General features: G+C 30.4%; 3 protein-coding genes across 3 annotated transcripts in view; 2 read left to right on the top strand and 1 right to left on the bottom strand.

Moving 5' to 3' along the window:
* Nucleotides 1–252: 252 nt before the first annotated feature.
* Nucleotides 253–2,466, top strand: LOC108750202 (mitotic checkpoint protein BUB3). The gene is made up of 5 exons (XM_018489507.1): nt 253–479; nt 650–845; nt 1,375–1,444; nt 1,535–1,845; nt 1,952–2,466. The coding sequence occupies exons 2-5, from the start codon at nt 651–653 to the stop codon at nt 2,354–2,356; spliced, it is 981 nt and encodes a 326-aa protein (XP_018345009.1). The 5' UTR covers nt 253–479; nt 650; the 3' UTR covers nt 2,357–2,466.
* A 2,386-nt stretch (nt 2,467–4,852) lies between these two features.
* Nucleotides 4,853–13,631, bottom strand: LOC108750212 (mitochondrial coenzyme A transporter SLC25A42). The gene is made up of 6 exons (XM_018489525.1): nt 13,492–13,631; nt 9,241–9,489; nt 8,665–8,990; nt 6,340–6,605; nt 5,396–5,570; nt 4,853–5,024 (listed from the first exon to the last, which is right to left on the bottom strand). The coding sequence occupies exons 2-6, from the start codon at nt 9,391–9,393 to the stop codon at nt 4,883–4,885; spliced, it is 1,062 nt and encodes a 353-aa protein (XP_018345027.1). The 5' UTR covers nt 9,394–9,489; nt 13,492–13,631; the 3' UTR covers nt 4,853–4,882.
* A 523-nt stretch (nt 13,632–14,154) lies between these two features.
* Nucleotides 14,155–15,486, top strand: part of LOC108750211 (splicing factor 3B subunit 2) — a 3,871-nt gene continuing 2,539 nt past the window's right edge. The window contains exon 1 of the mRNA XM_018489524.1: nt 14,155–14,360. The gene's annotated coding sequence lies outside the window, so the exon portion shown is untranslated. The remainder of the gene's footprint in view (nt 14,361–15,486) is intronic.

The raw sequence follows: 15,486 nt of genomic DNA, 5'->3' as shown, positions 1-15,486 counted from the left end.
TATTAATTTATTATTATTATGATTTATTGTTTATTTTGTTTAAACAGTAAACAATATGAATAAATGTCAATTTATGTAGTATGAAAATAATTACAAAATAATCTATGAATCAAAATGTTTTAATTGCAATTGTTTTTCATAGAATAGAATAGAATAGAATTTATTCACTTCAGCGTATACAATTTGTTTTCCATAGTTATTTATCACATTTGACGTTACCAACAAAAGAAAAATATATTCGAATATGGAAGAAGGAGGAACGCGATAGGGATAACCGTGGTGTTTCAAAAACTCTCATTTTACTATACTGAAACTTACGTGTATTCAATAATCGTTAACATTCGTATTATATAGAAGCTTCTTTTTTAACTGTATCTTTCAACTGATTTGTATCAAATAAGTAGAAATTTGACCGGATTTGCACGCCTATTGGAATTATAGGTTATATTGTGTTTATGAAGACTCATTTTGGCAATAAGGTATTTATATTCACATTTGCTTGCTATTGTCGTAAAAAAAAAAAAAAAATGAAATGATTCTCCTTTCATTGCAACTACGATTTTGCAGATATCTAAGCGTTAGTAAAAACTCGTCCAACGAGTTTCGCACTTATTTGTAAATACTGCTGATTTTGCTGTATTTTTGACAGAATGGAGTCGAGAACCGAATTTAAAATAAAATCACCGCCAACCGACGCAATTTCTGCGGTCGAATTTGGACCAAACTCTACACAGTTTCTATTAGTGTCATCATGGGACAGTACAGTGAGATTGTACGACATACATGCTAATACGATGAGGTTAAAGTATAATCATGATTTACCAGTATTGGACGTTGCATTTCAGGTAACTAAAGTCGCTAATTTCTCTTGTTTTGCTCAATTGTACAATTAAAGGGATAGGTGGAATAAAGGCACAATTCTACTTAAGTCCTTTTTCTGGCAATTAGCTTTTTCATGTAATATTGATCGTAATAGAGAAGTATTGTAACATGTATATAACTTCTTAAAGATATTACATAAATTTATTTGTGTATAATAAAAAAGCAAATTATTTTAATTTTTATTAATATCAAGATTTTGTAATTAAACCTTTATTTCGCCCATTCTCTCAATTATCTGGAGAGAATCTTTAAATCATTTGTGCTTTATACGCACAAATTATTTTAATTCCATTTATATTTGTTTCTGTTACATTATAGAATTAACATACATTGAGTGTTTTACATTGAGTTCTGATACAGAATGACAGAATTGAACCTGAATCTTCAAATAATTGCTCTATTATTGCATTTAACATTTCCAAAAGCTGATCATATTTTTTTATTCTGATAATTCCCTGATATTTTTCTTTTTCATCGCAAAACTATTTGCAGGATGCTGTTCATGCATATAGTGGTGGATTAGGAAATACTCTGAAAATGTATGACATAAATAGCAATACTGGTATTATCTTTTACTCTATTATCTTTTTTAATATTTTTTATTATTTTACTTTATATTTTTATTACAAATATATATTGAAAATATTTGTAGAAACAATAATGGGTACACATGATAAGCCAATTAGAAAAATAGAGTATTGTGCAGCTGTAAACGCAATATTAACTGGTGGTTGGGATGCCGCGGTAAAACTGTGGGATCCTCGATCACCTACCTGCGTTGGTAGTTATTTGCAACCCGATGTGGTCCTTGCTTTGTCTGTATGTGGCGACAAATTCGTAGTTGGTACAGCAAAACGAAAAGTTTGCATTTGGGATTTAAGAAACATGGCAGGCATGTTTCAGAGACGAGAAAGTAGTTTGAAGTATCAAACGCGATGTATCAAAGGTTTCCCTAATGAACAGGTATGTCCATCCTTTATAAAGTTCGCGATTTATTGCTCACTTCGTTTACTTGCTTGTATTGAGTATGCAGTCACATTCCTTTATAAATTTTATTTTTTATATATAGGGATATGTATTAAGCAGCATAGAAGGTCGAGTCGCCGTCGAGTATCTTGATACAATGCCAGAAGCTCAGAAAAAGAAATACGCATTCAAGTGTCACAGAATAAAGGAGAATAATGTCGAACATATTTATCCAGTGAATGCTATTAGTTTCCATTCTGCATACAACACGTTTGCCACCGGTGGCTCGGATGGTTACGTGAATATTTGGGATGGTTTTAATAAGAAACGGCTGTGTCAGTTCCACCGATATAATGCTGGTGTGGCCGCGCTTAGTTTTAGCCATGATGGTTCCGTTCTTGCCATAGGCGTTTCATATTTAAACGAAGCTGAGATTCCGCCTGGTGGCAGTGATGAGCGAGAAATTTATATAAGATATGTCAATGATCAGGAGACCAAGCCAAAATAAACAGAAAGTTTATAAGATGCTATTACAGTAATAGAAATATGTGATTAAAAAAACTCGTGGGTTTCCATGCATTAAAATAGAAGAACGAACGCGTTCTGTGAATAATTGTAAATATTCTGAATTTGCTAATTTATATGCATTTCATGGAAATAACATGGTGACTCATGATGAGTTCAATAAATTATACGTTTTATAAAAATATATTATCTTCTGATTTTTTGGAAATAAATCTGATTTATTCCTGTATGGGTTCTTTACATATTCTCATATGATATTACGATGCTTTTTTTCTAATATTCAACGTACTGATATTTCTCTTTCTTACTTTGTTGTATTAAATAAATGACTTGATTAACATATTTATCATACAATTATACTACATTTATTTAAAAACAGTTAATTTATGCATGGATTACATATCAAATATTTAAATTTACAATGTAAGTTGTATTATATTGTGTGATCTCTTAGAAAACGAAAGCTTTTTTATTTTTAATTCGATTTAATAAAATTATAGAAATAAATATACACAATTATACAGGGATATAAGTGAAATGAAAAACTGTACACTGTATAAAATTTATATATTTACTAAATGATTTTACATTATATATAACCAATACAATCATCGCAAACAAGCTACAAAATTGTTAAGAATAAATAATCTTTTACAATGCAATGTGTGTGTTGTAATTTACATTAATTCTGAAAATTTTCGAAAATTGATCACTAGAAAACATATATGCATTATCAAAGAGATAGAATTTATTAATAATTCCATTTAAATATTAAGTATTGCAAAATATAGAGAAGGTAATGATTTTCTGCATCGACTATAAAACAATGTTTTCGACAACACAACCATAATTCTCTTTTTACTGTCTATTACATTAATTTTACATTTCAACATAAAATATAATATGGCATTTAAAAATATATACAAGATATGTGAAAGTACTTGATCGCAAGATGCTCAAATGTAATTAAAGCAAATGTAAAAATCTATTTTTTTACATTAAGACTCCTGAGTAGTCACTCCAACCATTGAATCGTGACGTCATAAATGAGAAATGACATGTTGATTTTTCTTGCATACCATTTTTAAAGAAAATTTGGATAAAATGAAATAATAAGATCGCTTTAAGACCCTTGATAATGAACGAAGATTCCTTATCTTCCCTGATAATCAGTAAAGAATCGAAAAAGGCACAAAGTGAAAATAGGCTATGTATGCGCATTGAGTAGAATCTAGTAAACACACTTTACGTATCTTTTACTATTTACTGACTGTCAAGGGAGATAAGGATAGCTTTCGTCCATTTTTATAAGTGTTTTAAAGCGATCATTTTATTTCATCCAAATTCTCTTTATTTACAAATGGCATGCAAGAAAAATCAACATGTCATTTCTCGCTTATGACATCACAATTCAATATGGCTGGAGTGAGTACTCAAGAACTTTAATAAATTGTAATGTAGATACTGTTGTCAGTAATTAATTATAACATAGATTCATAGCAGTATAACGTTATATCTATTTTTTTACGATGTTTTCACATTCTAAATTTTATTGTCGCTATCAATTGCAGTCTTTCTTAAAGAAAAAGATGTAGATTAGTCATTGCAGCATCAAAATAAATCAATCAATTACATTATAAGCATAATGATCAAATAAAATATAATCTAAATGTCAATTTCAAGCGCAACTTATCTTAAAAACTGTACAATATGTCTATTTTACACAGGCTTTTAAAAAAATAATCGAGAATTCTCTTGAGTATTTCAATCTTTAAAATAAATCTGCCATACACAAATGCAAATTATACTACTGTTTGTTTGCTTTTATTGTAGAACTTGTAAAATATTTAAGGCAAGTCAGAAAAGTCATATTTTTATATAAACTGTTTTTAATGAAATCTAAAGATACCTAATTAAGATGAGCTAAAAATTATATCTTTATTTATGCATAATATTTATATTACGATTTGGTATATGGATCTACAAGTATTGCATTTCTTCAACTGTTCAACGATTTCTAAAATGTTTGGAATAACAATATATACATAATATTTAACAATTTGTACTAATGATCTCCTGTGTTGGCTTTTGGTAAAATACCCTCGTAAAATAACAAACTAATTATTTTCTTTGTATTGATAATAATGCATCTACTGCAATATTATTTCTTGTCATTGATGATACTTTGTGCACGAGTTATCATTTTTTTTCTTTTGTCAAGCGAAAATTTGAGGAAACATACACTGACATATTGATTCATTATGATTCGTGTTAAATAATGAAATTATGATGATTAATTAATCATAAATTACGATTAATAATTACAATTATTACTTATATAATTATGTAAATGAAAATTAATAATTATATAAGTGTTTGGATATAACAGTCTCAAACAATAATAATATAATATAATAATTATAATTAATATAATTAAATATAATTATTAATTATAATTATTGGTTGATATTATTCCATGATAACCCCAAACTTTCAATGTTTTATTTCATTAATCTCCTATATCTTCACAAATTATTTTCCTCAATGTATCTCGTATTGTATCATGCGTGGCAAAACTTATTCCAACAGCAATAGGACCCTTTACCCAATTCATACTTAAGCCTTTATAAAAAGCCATTATTCCTTCTTCCCTGTAACATGCACAACGGTAATTTATCAATATAATTTTGTATAAATATGAAATTGCATTTATTATAAAAAAAAATGGCAAATTATACTGTTAAATATATCAATTTTTATGTGTCTGTAAATAAGTGTATTTATCAAATATAATCGAATTTTTTTCTTTTGTTTCTTAAAATTTTAAAAATATTTTGTTTTTTTGTCTTTTTTATTTTAATATTAACTTTTATTTTATTTTAATATATATATATATATATACATATATGTATATATATAAACTTTACTGACAATTCATTCATTCAACATAATTAAATATTTGCTGTATTCAATTATTATCTTTAAATAAATTAGTATCTTTAAATGATGCATAAATACTCACGTATAAATTTTCACGATAGTCGACGTGACCGTGTGATAATGCTGGCCCTTGATCGCTGACGTCTGCATTCTCCGCCGCACAATATCCAGTGGGTAGCTGCTTGTCTGACCGACCATTCCAGCGATGCCGCCGCAAATGAGCGAGGTCGAGAATCCCGGAATAGTCACCGTGTACACTGTTCATCGACACGTAGCCATCATCGAACATGAAGCACGCAGCACTTCGAAATACGCCGCCGGTCGGGCTTGTCTCGCGTCGCTATTAAAGTTAGTACCGTCCCAATATCAGGGGAAACAGGGTGCCCCCGACGTGCCCCATCCGTACCCTGCTTTACGATCATATACAACAGCCACTCTCATTCGTATAACCCTCGACTGTCTTTTTTTCGCATATTGTATGTGTATGTGTGTATGTACGTAGGTCATTCGATAAGTCTGGTAAATCTTTATGAGTAAATCTTTTTGACGTGACACCTCTGGAAAGTATCATTCTTCAAACTCTCCCAGGTCAAATTTCAACCAGAATTGATACGTTGTTCGCATTTGATAGTTGTTTAAAGCGAGCGAGAAATTAAGCAGTTGCCGCGTATAAAAATAAAAAAGGAAACAAATTCCATGCAAAATTAAGTGAATGAGGAATCAATTCGAAGCCAAACTCTGTAATTTTACACGGAATTTATTTTTTTTATTTTTGTACGCGGCAACTGCTAAATTTTTCGTTCGCTTTAAACGACTACCGAACGTGAACAACGCATCAATTTTAGCTGACATTTGACCTAGAAGGATTTAAAGAGTGATAATTTTTAGGTGTCACGTCATCAAATAGACTGTTACACCATTTTATAAAGATTTACCAGACTTATCGAACGATCCCTCGTATGTGAGTACAAGCACCGCCACCGTCGACGGGCGTCAAAGAAATTCATCGTGTGAACGAGAACTCACCAGATAGTAAGTTTCTCAGCATGTCGTATGTGAAGAAACTGCAACCGGCATATGGGATAGCACCGAGAATTGTAGCGGTGAAACCACGATAGGACGCCAATATTCCCTCTTCTTTATACATTCGCCAGAACGCCTGACGTAGAGTCTTGTATTCGGCCTTTAGAGTTACCGCCATTCTCGCTCGCATTAAATCTAATGGATAAGTCATAGTCTGCGACGTTACACCCGCAAGTGCGCCGGCCAGGAAACTTGCCCATGGCTTTTCTCTGCAAATATTCATAACATTAGAATAAAATTTGCATACAGTAGCCTCATTTAAATCATCAGGCTTGCCGCCGGCTCAGTGATCCCAAAAAAGTGAGAATAGTGAGTTTTGTATTCGAAATAGTGAGAGAAAAGTGAATTTTTTTAAACGCTGAGCAACAAGGTAGTTTGTTTTAGATTTGATAAAAATTGTATAGAATGGTATCTCAGGATTAGCACTTTATTATTTTGAATATATTATCCTGTGATGATGATACTTTCATTATTTAATATTCCATTAAATTTAAAGGCTAAATTTTTGAATTTTAAAAACGGTATCGTTAAAAATACATGTTTCAACACGTTCGGCAGAAAAGACGGCATTTTGTTAGCTCAAAATTTATGTATACAATATCTTCATTAAAAACGAACAAAATTTAAATTTAAAAAAAATTATTTTAAAACTTGAAATCTACTTTTGAATGGTGACTATATTTTTTGAATTTATGTGAGTTTTGTAATTTTTATATATAGAAAAGTACGAGCTGACAAAAAGAAAAATTTTTCTTCTCACTGTGGGTTTGCCAAAAAAATTGTGAAAATTTTCGACTATCTATATCGTGAAAGTTTGAAGTTTTCCTTACAAAATCATTTTTTAAAATATCATTTTAAAAATATTCTTACGATTTTTGTTTTTGAGTTATTCGCGAATTAAGTAAAAAAGAGCACTGATGGTCTGACTTTGGTTGCTCATAATTTCATTAAAAATCATCGTACTGCAATTTAAAAAAAAAAACAGATTCTTAAAAACATTGTTCTATTGAGTGGTATAATTACTAATTAAAAAAAAAAGAATATATAAATTTGAGCTAAAAATATGATATTACTGTTCTTAGAATCGTTGCGCAATAGTCATAACATAATATCATATTTTTATAATTCAAATTTCTATATATTTTAAGTTTAAAAAATTAGCATGATATTATTCGATAGAGTAAAGTTTCAGTTTTAAAAATCGATTTCATTAATTACGGTACGGATGATTTTTAACGAAGTTATGAGCAATCAAAATTAGAATGCTTTTTTATTTAATCTGTAACTTGGTAACAAAAAGTCGTAAAAACATTTTTTAAAAACGAACTTTTAAAAAAAACCTTTACGTTAGATAATTGAAAATTTCGCAACAAATATATTCTGTATATAATTTAAGCTAACAAAATTCCACAGAACTTTTTCTCTGACCCAATATTATTTATTGGGTCATTTATATTAGTATAATATTACGCATTTGTACAAGTAATACCACATTTTCTAATAAGTTTCTCATATTGATAAAGCTATTACCTTACATTACATTACAAATACTTATGATAACATGACACTTTTCATGACTAGCGTTTAATAAATTGATTTAATTTAAAGATTGGAATAACTGTAAATTATAATGAAATGCTTAAATAAAAACCGTCCTTAAATAATCAATAATGAAATGAAAGAATCTCGTCACCATATATGACAGGAGATTCAAATTATTCAAATCTACTCACAGAAAAAAATGAAAACATGCAGCAAAAATTTTTTAAAATGTATGATTTATTAGACAGAAATTATAGCAAACACAGAAATAATATAATTTTATCGGAAAAAAGTGAGAATAGTGAATTTTTATTGAAAAAGTGAGCAAAAGTGAGTCTTCTTCAAAATAGTGAGTAAAGTGAGAATAGTAACTCAGCGACAAGCCTGAAATCATAATAATCATTTTGTTTGTTAAAGATGTTTTTGGGATTCGCCGCTCAGTGCGATTGACTCGTGGATCTATGAATCTAGATTCGATCCCACCCGCATATGCGATTTTTCGCGTTCATCGGATTCGGCGTTAAATTGTAGGATCCCTCGAGTGTTGACAAACAACTCTAAGGAGTAAGAATGCAAACTACTAAATGCAAAAACATAAGTGAGCCTCTGCTCCCCGAAGAGCCTAAAAATTGATATGCATGATACTGTGACCTCCTCAAATGGGGTCGGAAAACCAAACCGGGGGAATATACTAAGAGACTAAAAAAAGATGTTTTTGAATAATACCTTTCCACTCCGTTTATATTAATAATTCTTTTCCACTGTTCGTGCGCTGTAAACTGCACCGCCGAATACGGTACTATTCTGACCATAGTAGCGCTATTTCCACGCCACAAACTGAGGAGACCTTCAGTGCGCATCGCTGTAGTTAGGAATCCTATCGCTGCCCTGGCCGAATAGGGTTGTTTCGAAATTTGGAAATTGATCTTTGTACGATCCAAGGGTGCTATCGTAGTCTTTGCTAAAGCTCCTGCTACCGCACCGGATACCAGACTCGTCCAGACTCTTTGAGTATTGGAAATCTCCTTTCCGGTGCATTTTTTTTGTATGTTCTACAATGTACATGCATGAAATTATTTTTGTTGTCGGTAAAAGATGAATAACAAATATAATTATTAATTATAACTGTATTGTTAGCCCACAACTATTATAATGTTACATTAAAATATATATATCTTTAATGTAAGTTTTCGTATTAATTATGGAAGAATTTAAACATTTATACAACTGTGATACATCTCACTCTGTACACAGACATTTATTTATATTTTAACAAATATAGAATTAAATGTATTTTCTTACTGTAATATCCACATCTTGCCTCTCCATTGACGGAGCCGATGTGGTAGGTAATGTCGAAGAGGTGTGTTTTCCAGTGATCGGCAGTACGGACACCTGAATACGTTCGAGAACCGCTTGACCACCCTCTCCGGAACGGGTTGCATGCCCGCTCATCTCTGGCACACCAAATTGTTCCGTTACCGATGGTTTCTCATACAGAAATCACAGTCTTCCTTTTCGTATCGTTAATATGTACCGAACAAGATGACACTGTAAATATATTTACTTTATGAAAATTAAGTAATATGAATTTAAATAGAAAAAATAAATTTTGGAATCTTATAACTTGAACATTTAAATCGATATATTAGAAAAGCTTAAAAAGAGAATTAAAGAATTAAGAGAACTGAAGATAGAATACAAATCTTTTCTATCGTTTATAAATTCCTTATAATTCCTTATGATTAAAAATAATCAAAATATTCTGACTCAAGAATTTGTTAAAGTGAAAATTGCCAAAGGAGAAAGGCTACGAGTCAAAGCTAGTTGTTAAGTGCTAATTATTAATCTATCTTTAATATTCAATCAATATAAACATTTAATATACAAACGTTTCAAATTCAATAAAGAAAATAGAATTTGAAGGAAGAATGATAGACTAATAACGAAGGAATATCAGAATTGCACATTTCTCAAGAAGTAGAGTAGGAACTTAAATTTAATACTATCATATATCACTTATAGTTAGGTAATATATTGACGTAAATAAGATCAAAGTACAAACTGTATGACTTGCACTCTACAAATGATAATCTCTAAAAGTTTATAATAAATTCGAAGGAAATAATTCTCATATCGACGATGACATTTACTCTAAAATGTATTATATTTTATATTTTACGTTTAAAGTTATGGAAAATTGACTCATTTTGTGCTAAAGAGCAAAGAATAATATTTTTCTTCAAGCACTTCCACGTGATCGTTTGTTGAAATATATAAATGTAAAAACGGAGACTTAAAGGATAAATAACAATTCGGATAGGAAGGTTTTATGACGCTGATAAGAATTATTTTCCAGTTGTCTAAACTTTTACAGTTTTTGCAAATATTGTCCTCCTCGTTATTAATTTCAAGTGTTTATTAAATGCGTAATGCAGAAGCACCAGATAAACAATTCTTACAAACATTTCTGCATCACGCGTAAACATCTTTGGTATGCTTATGACGCATGTGCAAATTAGATAATCGTTTTTTGCATCTATATACCGTTGACAAAAATATCTTCAAACTATCGTCTTTTATCGGTTGCTATTCCAATTAGAATTCTATAAGAGATTTCAGCGGAGCAAGATTATCGCTACTATCCTTTCAGAGAGATAAAAAATTTTCTATGAAGATTTAAAAAAGATAGAAAACTATCATTTTACTTGTGACACTGATACTTTATTTTTATCGAGATGTAAAGTTTAAATATGCAAAGTAATTGCTAAACAATAAATTTTTATTAATAAAGCATCGCATATTGCAAAAAACAGACGACGTTAATTTTTTGTAAACGAATCGGAAAAACTTTCTAAATATTAAGTAGAAACAATAGCCGAGAAACATGTAATATCTCCGTTTTTTTTTAAACAAGAAGAAGATATTGAGTACTAAACAATTACAGTTTTTCAAATTTGAAAGGAAGTTTTTAGAACTTTTTTGATTATATTTGAAATCTCTCTCTCTCTCTCTCTCTCTCTCTCTCTCTCTCTCACATGCACGCGTCCTTGCTACGCGTCACAACGTGATAACCATCATGCATTGACAAGACATATAGCAGGATATACATACAGTGAGTACAAAAAGTATTCGTACAGAGAAAATATTTTTTGAAAAAACTTTATTTAAAAAAATTAAATATTATCAGCGAGAAATGATGTCGAATCGATATCGAATTGATATGTCATATCGATACGATGATTTCAACACCAATTTGACGTCGATTCGACGTTTAATTGATGATCATTTCTTACTGGGTAATTAACAATTTATTCATAAAGAAATAAAATAGATTATATGTTTCTTAAAATTATATATACCAAAAAGATGTGTATTAATCATAGAAAATATATCTGAAAAAATAAGCGAAAATTAAAAATTCTATTGTTTGGATACTCAAAAAGTATTCGTACAGACGAGAAATTTAGAAATTCTAATATCAGAAATATATGCGAATCTCGTTTGTTTATGTTAGAACAGAATGTATTCATTGTATAAAATTGCTAATTAATATTTATTTTCTACAAATAAGACTTTTTTAATAAAAAAATTTCCTTGTACGAATTTTTGCTCTCACTGTATATGACTGTATTTATGCATAGTCACGCGACAAAATAAACTACAATGGATATTCCAGTTTAGAAACATACTGGTTATTTACCAGTACGCTTCCAAACAGGATCATAAATATCCTTTCGAAGAACGCTTTAAATAAAAGCTTAAGAAATTTGTCCGACGCGAAGATTTGAGTAAATAATTTGCTTAAGCGGGCCGGAATGTTGGAGTATTTTTAGGATCCACTGGAATGATTTGCGAGATTGCATCCGGAACAAACTCAACGATTTCATCTCTATTGCAGCGTGAAACGAGCATCTGAAATTTTGAAACATTCAAATTGGAATCAAAGATAGGGGAAAACTTTTGGAAACAAAGGATTGAGTCCGAATAGCTCCAAATACGACATTTATTTCCTTTTTCAAATTTAAATGAATTAATTAAATTAATTTTGAATAACCTTAGTAATTTGTTAATAAAGGATTTTACGATAAAAAAATGCTCTATGAAAATGCACTGTACACATTTTCGCTGCATATGCAGCTCACAATTATAGAATTCCAAGTATACTTCCAGCTTACAGATGACGCATGTTAGACGAAAATCAAGTCTAATTCTTAGAACGATCTTAATTCACTATAAAACGCTGTAAAATGTGACGCTGTGAGGATATTATGTAACCCGCTTGTTATTGGTACTTAAAAATCTGTTCGCGGACAAAGATATGAAAAAGACGGTAAAAAAAATTGGGTTAACCATTGCTGGAGCACATGGGAAATGAATAGCGATACGTAAAGCGCATGCGAGATTATCATAATATGTAAATAGCTGTTATAACTCACACCGTGATAAATAGCTAACATTTCGATCCGCGCGTGATTAATAAACACCAAGTTATTTCTGATCAAAAGTTTATTATTAATGAGAAATTCAATTTTATTAATTATTTTGTATCGTTAAAAAGATTATGTAATACCCTTCGTTAATACATATAAAATTTTATTAATAAAAAATTAAAATTAAAATTAGACTAATAATCCCGTTTATAAAAATTTCTATTGATCATTTTGTACTGATCCGTTATACGGATGATGATATAATATCTTTCATTAATGTACTATTTTTAAATAATATTAATTAATATTACATAAAAATTACTGTAAAACTTTACTACTAACAAATTAAAATAGAACTAATAATTATCGATAATTTCCATTAATTTTGTTATCAAATTTGGAGCTTCATTATCATCCAATTTTCAGTGTTCCATTGAAGAAACATCTGGCAATCAAAAATGCTAAAAATAACTCTACATTGAATGTCATATTGTGTTAGCAATCATCTTAGATAAGTCAATACAATTTTCCATTACAAATAATATACTGATATATATTATCAATTAAATAATACACTTATTAAAGCTAGAATAATAGATAATGAACGATGTGAAAATGTTTAACAAACGTTGCCCACTTTTTCAGAGATCTTTTGGACTTTGCGTTGTTCGATAGAGCAATCGGTTAAGATGTCGATGTAAGAGCAAACTACAGCGCTAAAACATGTACATGACATTTGATAAAATATCTATTTATGGCAATTCGAAACAGAGGTGACAAGTCACCGTGCAAAGTGCGCTAAAACGGCGGACAAATAGTACGTAGAACAAGTGTATACGTATAATACGGCGAACATGCCGGACGTGTACTTGATTAACTCGAGCTGCGATCGTCGATTCGAATCTATTGCAGACAGGTTGATTTTGTGTCTGCACACAAAGCGGTCGGAAACACTTAGTATCCTCTTTCATTTTGTTTAAAAAAACGAGTAATCCGATGATTAAAATCTCAAGTCGAAGTGAAAAAGAGGAAAATAAAGAGAAAGAAAAATAAAAAAGTCAAATGTAATTCGTGGCTTATCGATTAGCATTTTCTACGTGTCACAAATAAACGAACTAACCTCACTGTCTGCGCTCCGGATGATAGTAATTCGGATCGAATTTCCTTGACACGTATTCACTGGTATCCTCTTCTCCTTCGTCGTTCATCCGCGTTCCGCGATCATTTGTACAGTTTACGGAGTACAGACTACCCCCACTGGCTCCACTGCCAACAATACTAATTGTCAGTGCAGGCTATGCTGCGCAGTGCGCAGTGCGCAGTGCGCAGACGTCAAAGAAATTGCGTCCTGCGCCACCTTGCGGCTGGTTTTGCGCCATGGTTTTGCGCTTTTGATATATAAATGTGACACAATTTGTAAAGTCACTAAATATATCTAGATGCATAAATACGTCTACTAAACTAATAAATCATAAAATTAGTATATTATAATATTATCAATTTTTAACTCTTAATTACGTCAATATTTACAAGGACGCGAACTCTCGTTAGGATATCGGTCTTTAATAGTGTCTCGTCGATGTCAACGCGATGTTGCAAACGCTTTGAAGCATTTTTTAATCGGTCAGTTTGTAAAATTCTTTCTTCTAATTGATCCATCAAAGCATTTGTAGGAAGACTTTGACCACAGCCTTGATTGGCTGATTATTCTGCACATATGTTTTCGACTTTAAATTCCCTAGCGTTTGACCAATAGTTTTTAATCGCGTCCATTGCTTTTCGATGGAATAGATGGACTTTCCGATCTTATAATCAAGATAATTCGTGATCGTTCATGGTAATCATGGTGCGATTACGGGTTACGGTATGCGTATAGAAGGAATTAATTGCCGGGGAGTGTAATTTTAATGTGTTTAGTGAAAAGTAAGGAATTACAAAGACTACATACGTATTGACATACATACGCGCATCTGTTCGACACGTTTACAGGTATGAAAACAAATTTCAGCTTCATATTTCGTGTATCTCACGTTTACGGTAATAGATTAATTTGCAGATAAGCGAAATAAACAGAAGGTTTGTTTGCGTTATAACATGTTTTTGAAAAGTAAGAAAATTCTAGCAGGAATGAAAGACAAACCTTAAGATTATGAACTTAGGATAATGGACTTTGTCCAATTAGACTTGTTTTGAAAGCCTATAACATTCACAATGGATCATACGGAACAGAGTTATGTCTGCAGCTTGAACATCTAGAAGTTGGTTTGCTCTAACGTGCTTGTTGAAACAAGTAGAAGCATGGTAAATTTAACATAATTCCTGAGAAGAAAAAAAGTAAAACGAGCCTCTGATTGATCAGCTAATAATTTGGCACTATGATCCTTTTGGGGTCGGAAAGCTAATCAAGGGTTTTTAGAAGAAGAAGAAAAAGAAGCATGGTAGAAGCATGTTGGAGCATATGATGCAAATAAACTTCTAGTTGATTACTGATTATGAATATTATGTGTTATTGTGAGCTTACAACAACAGGGTTGTCACAGACCTGGAAAATTAGAAAAAGTCAAGGGAAAATATAAAAAAGTCTGGAATTTCGAAATTTGCTCACAATTTTCTTAAACTACTTCTATTCCAAATAATTATTATAATTTTTTTTAATATTATATCTGATGTTTATAGTTCAAAGCTTGCGCACTTTAAATAATTTAACAAAATAATTCAAATTTATATTTTATTTTTATTTGATCCTTTTTTTTCGTCATAACTGCATTCTTTTTTCCAAAACTAATTTATTTTTTTGCTGGCTTGAATTTACACTCAAAATTTTATTATGCTACTAAACTTTTTTTGCATTTTTAATAATATAGCTTTCCTACAATCCATGAATCTAAATGTTAAAATTTACATATTTTATATTAGTCATGTAAAATTTTTTGTTTTTATCTGGAAAACCTCCTGAAAAAGTCAGAAAATTTTAAAATTTAAAAAAAGTTTAAAATTTATTTTCTATGGCAATTTTAAGATTTGTTTTTTATTACTGCACTAGACTTGCTGCAGAATTTTCTCACTTATTCAAACATATTTATTTTAAACAATGAAATATCGAACAAAGTCAATG

The sequence above is a fragment of the Trachymyrmex septentrionalis genome, unplaced genomic scaffold (genome assembly GCF_001594115.1).
Source record: "Trachymyrmex septentrionalis isolate Tsep2-gDNA-1 unplaced genomic scaffold, Tsep1.0 scaffold331, whole genome shotgun sequence".
Lineage (NCBI taxonomy): Eukaryota > Metazoa > Arthropoda > Insecta > Hymenoptera > Formicidae > Trachymyrmex > Trachymyrmex septentrionalis.
This window is presented reverse-complemented; position numbering and strand designations above follow the sequence as displayed.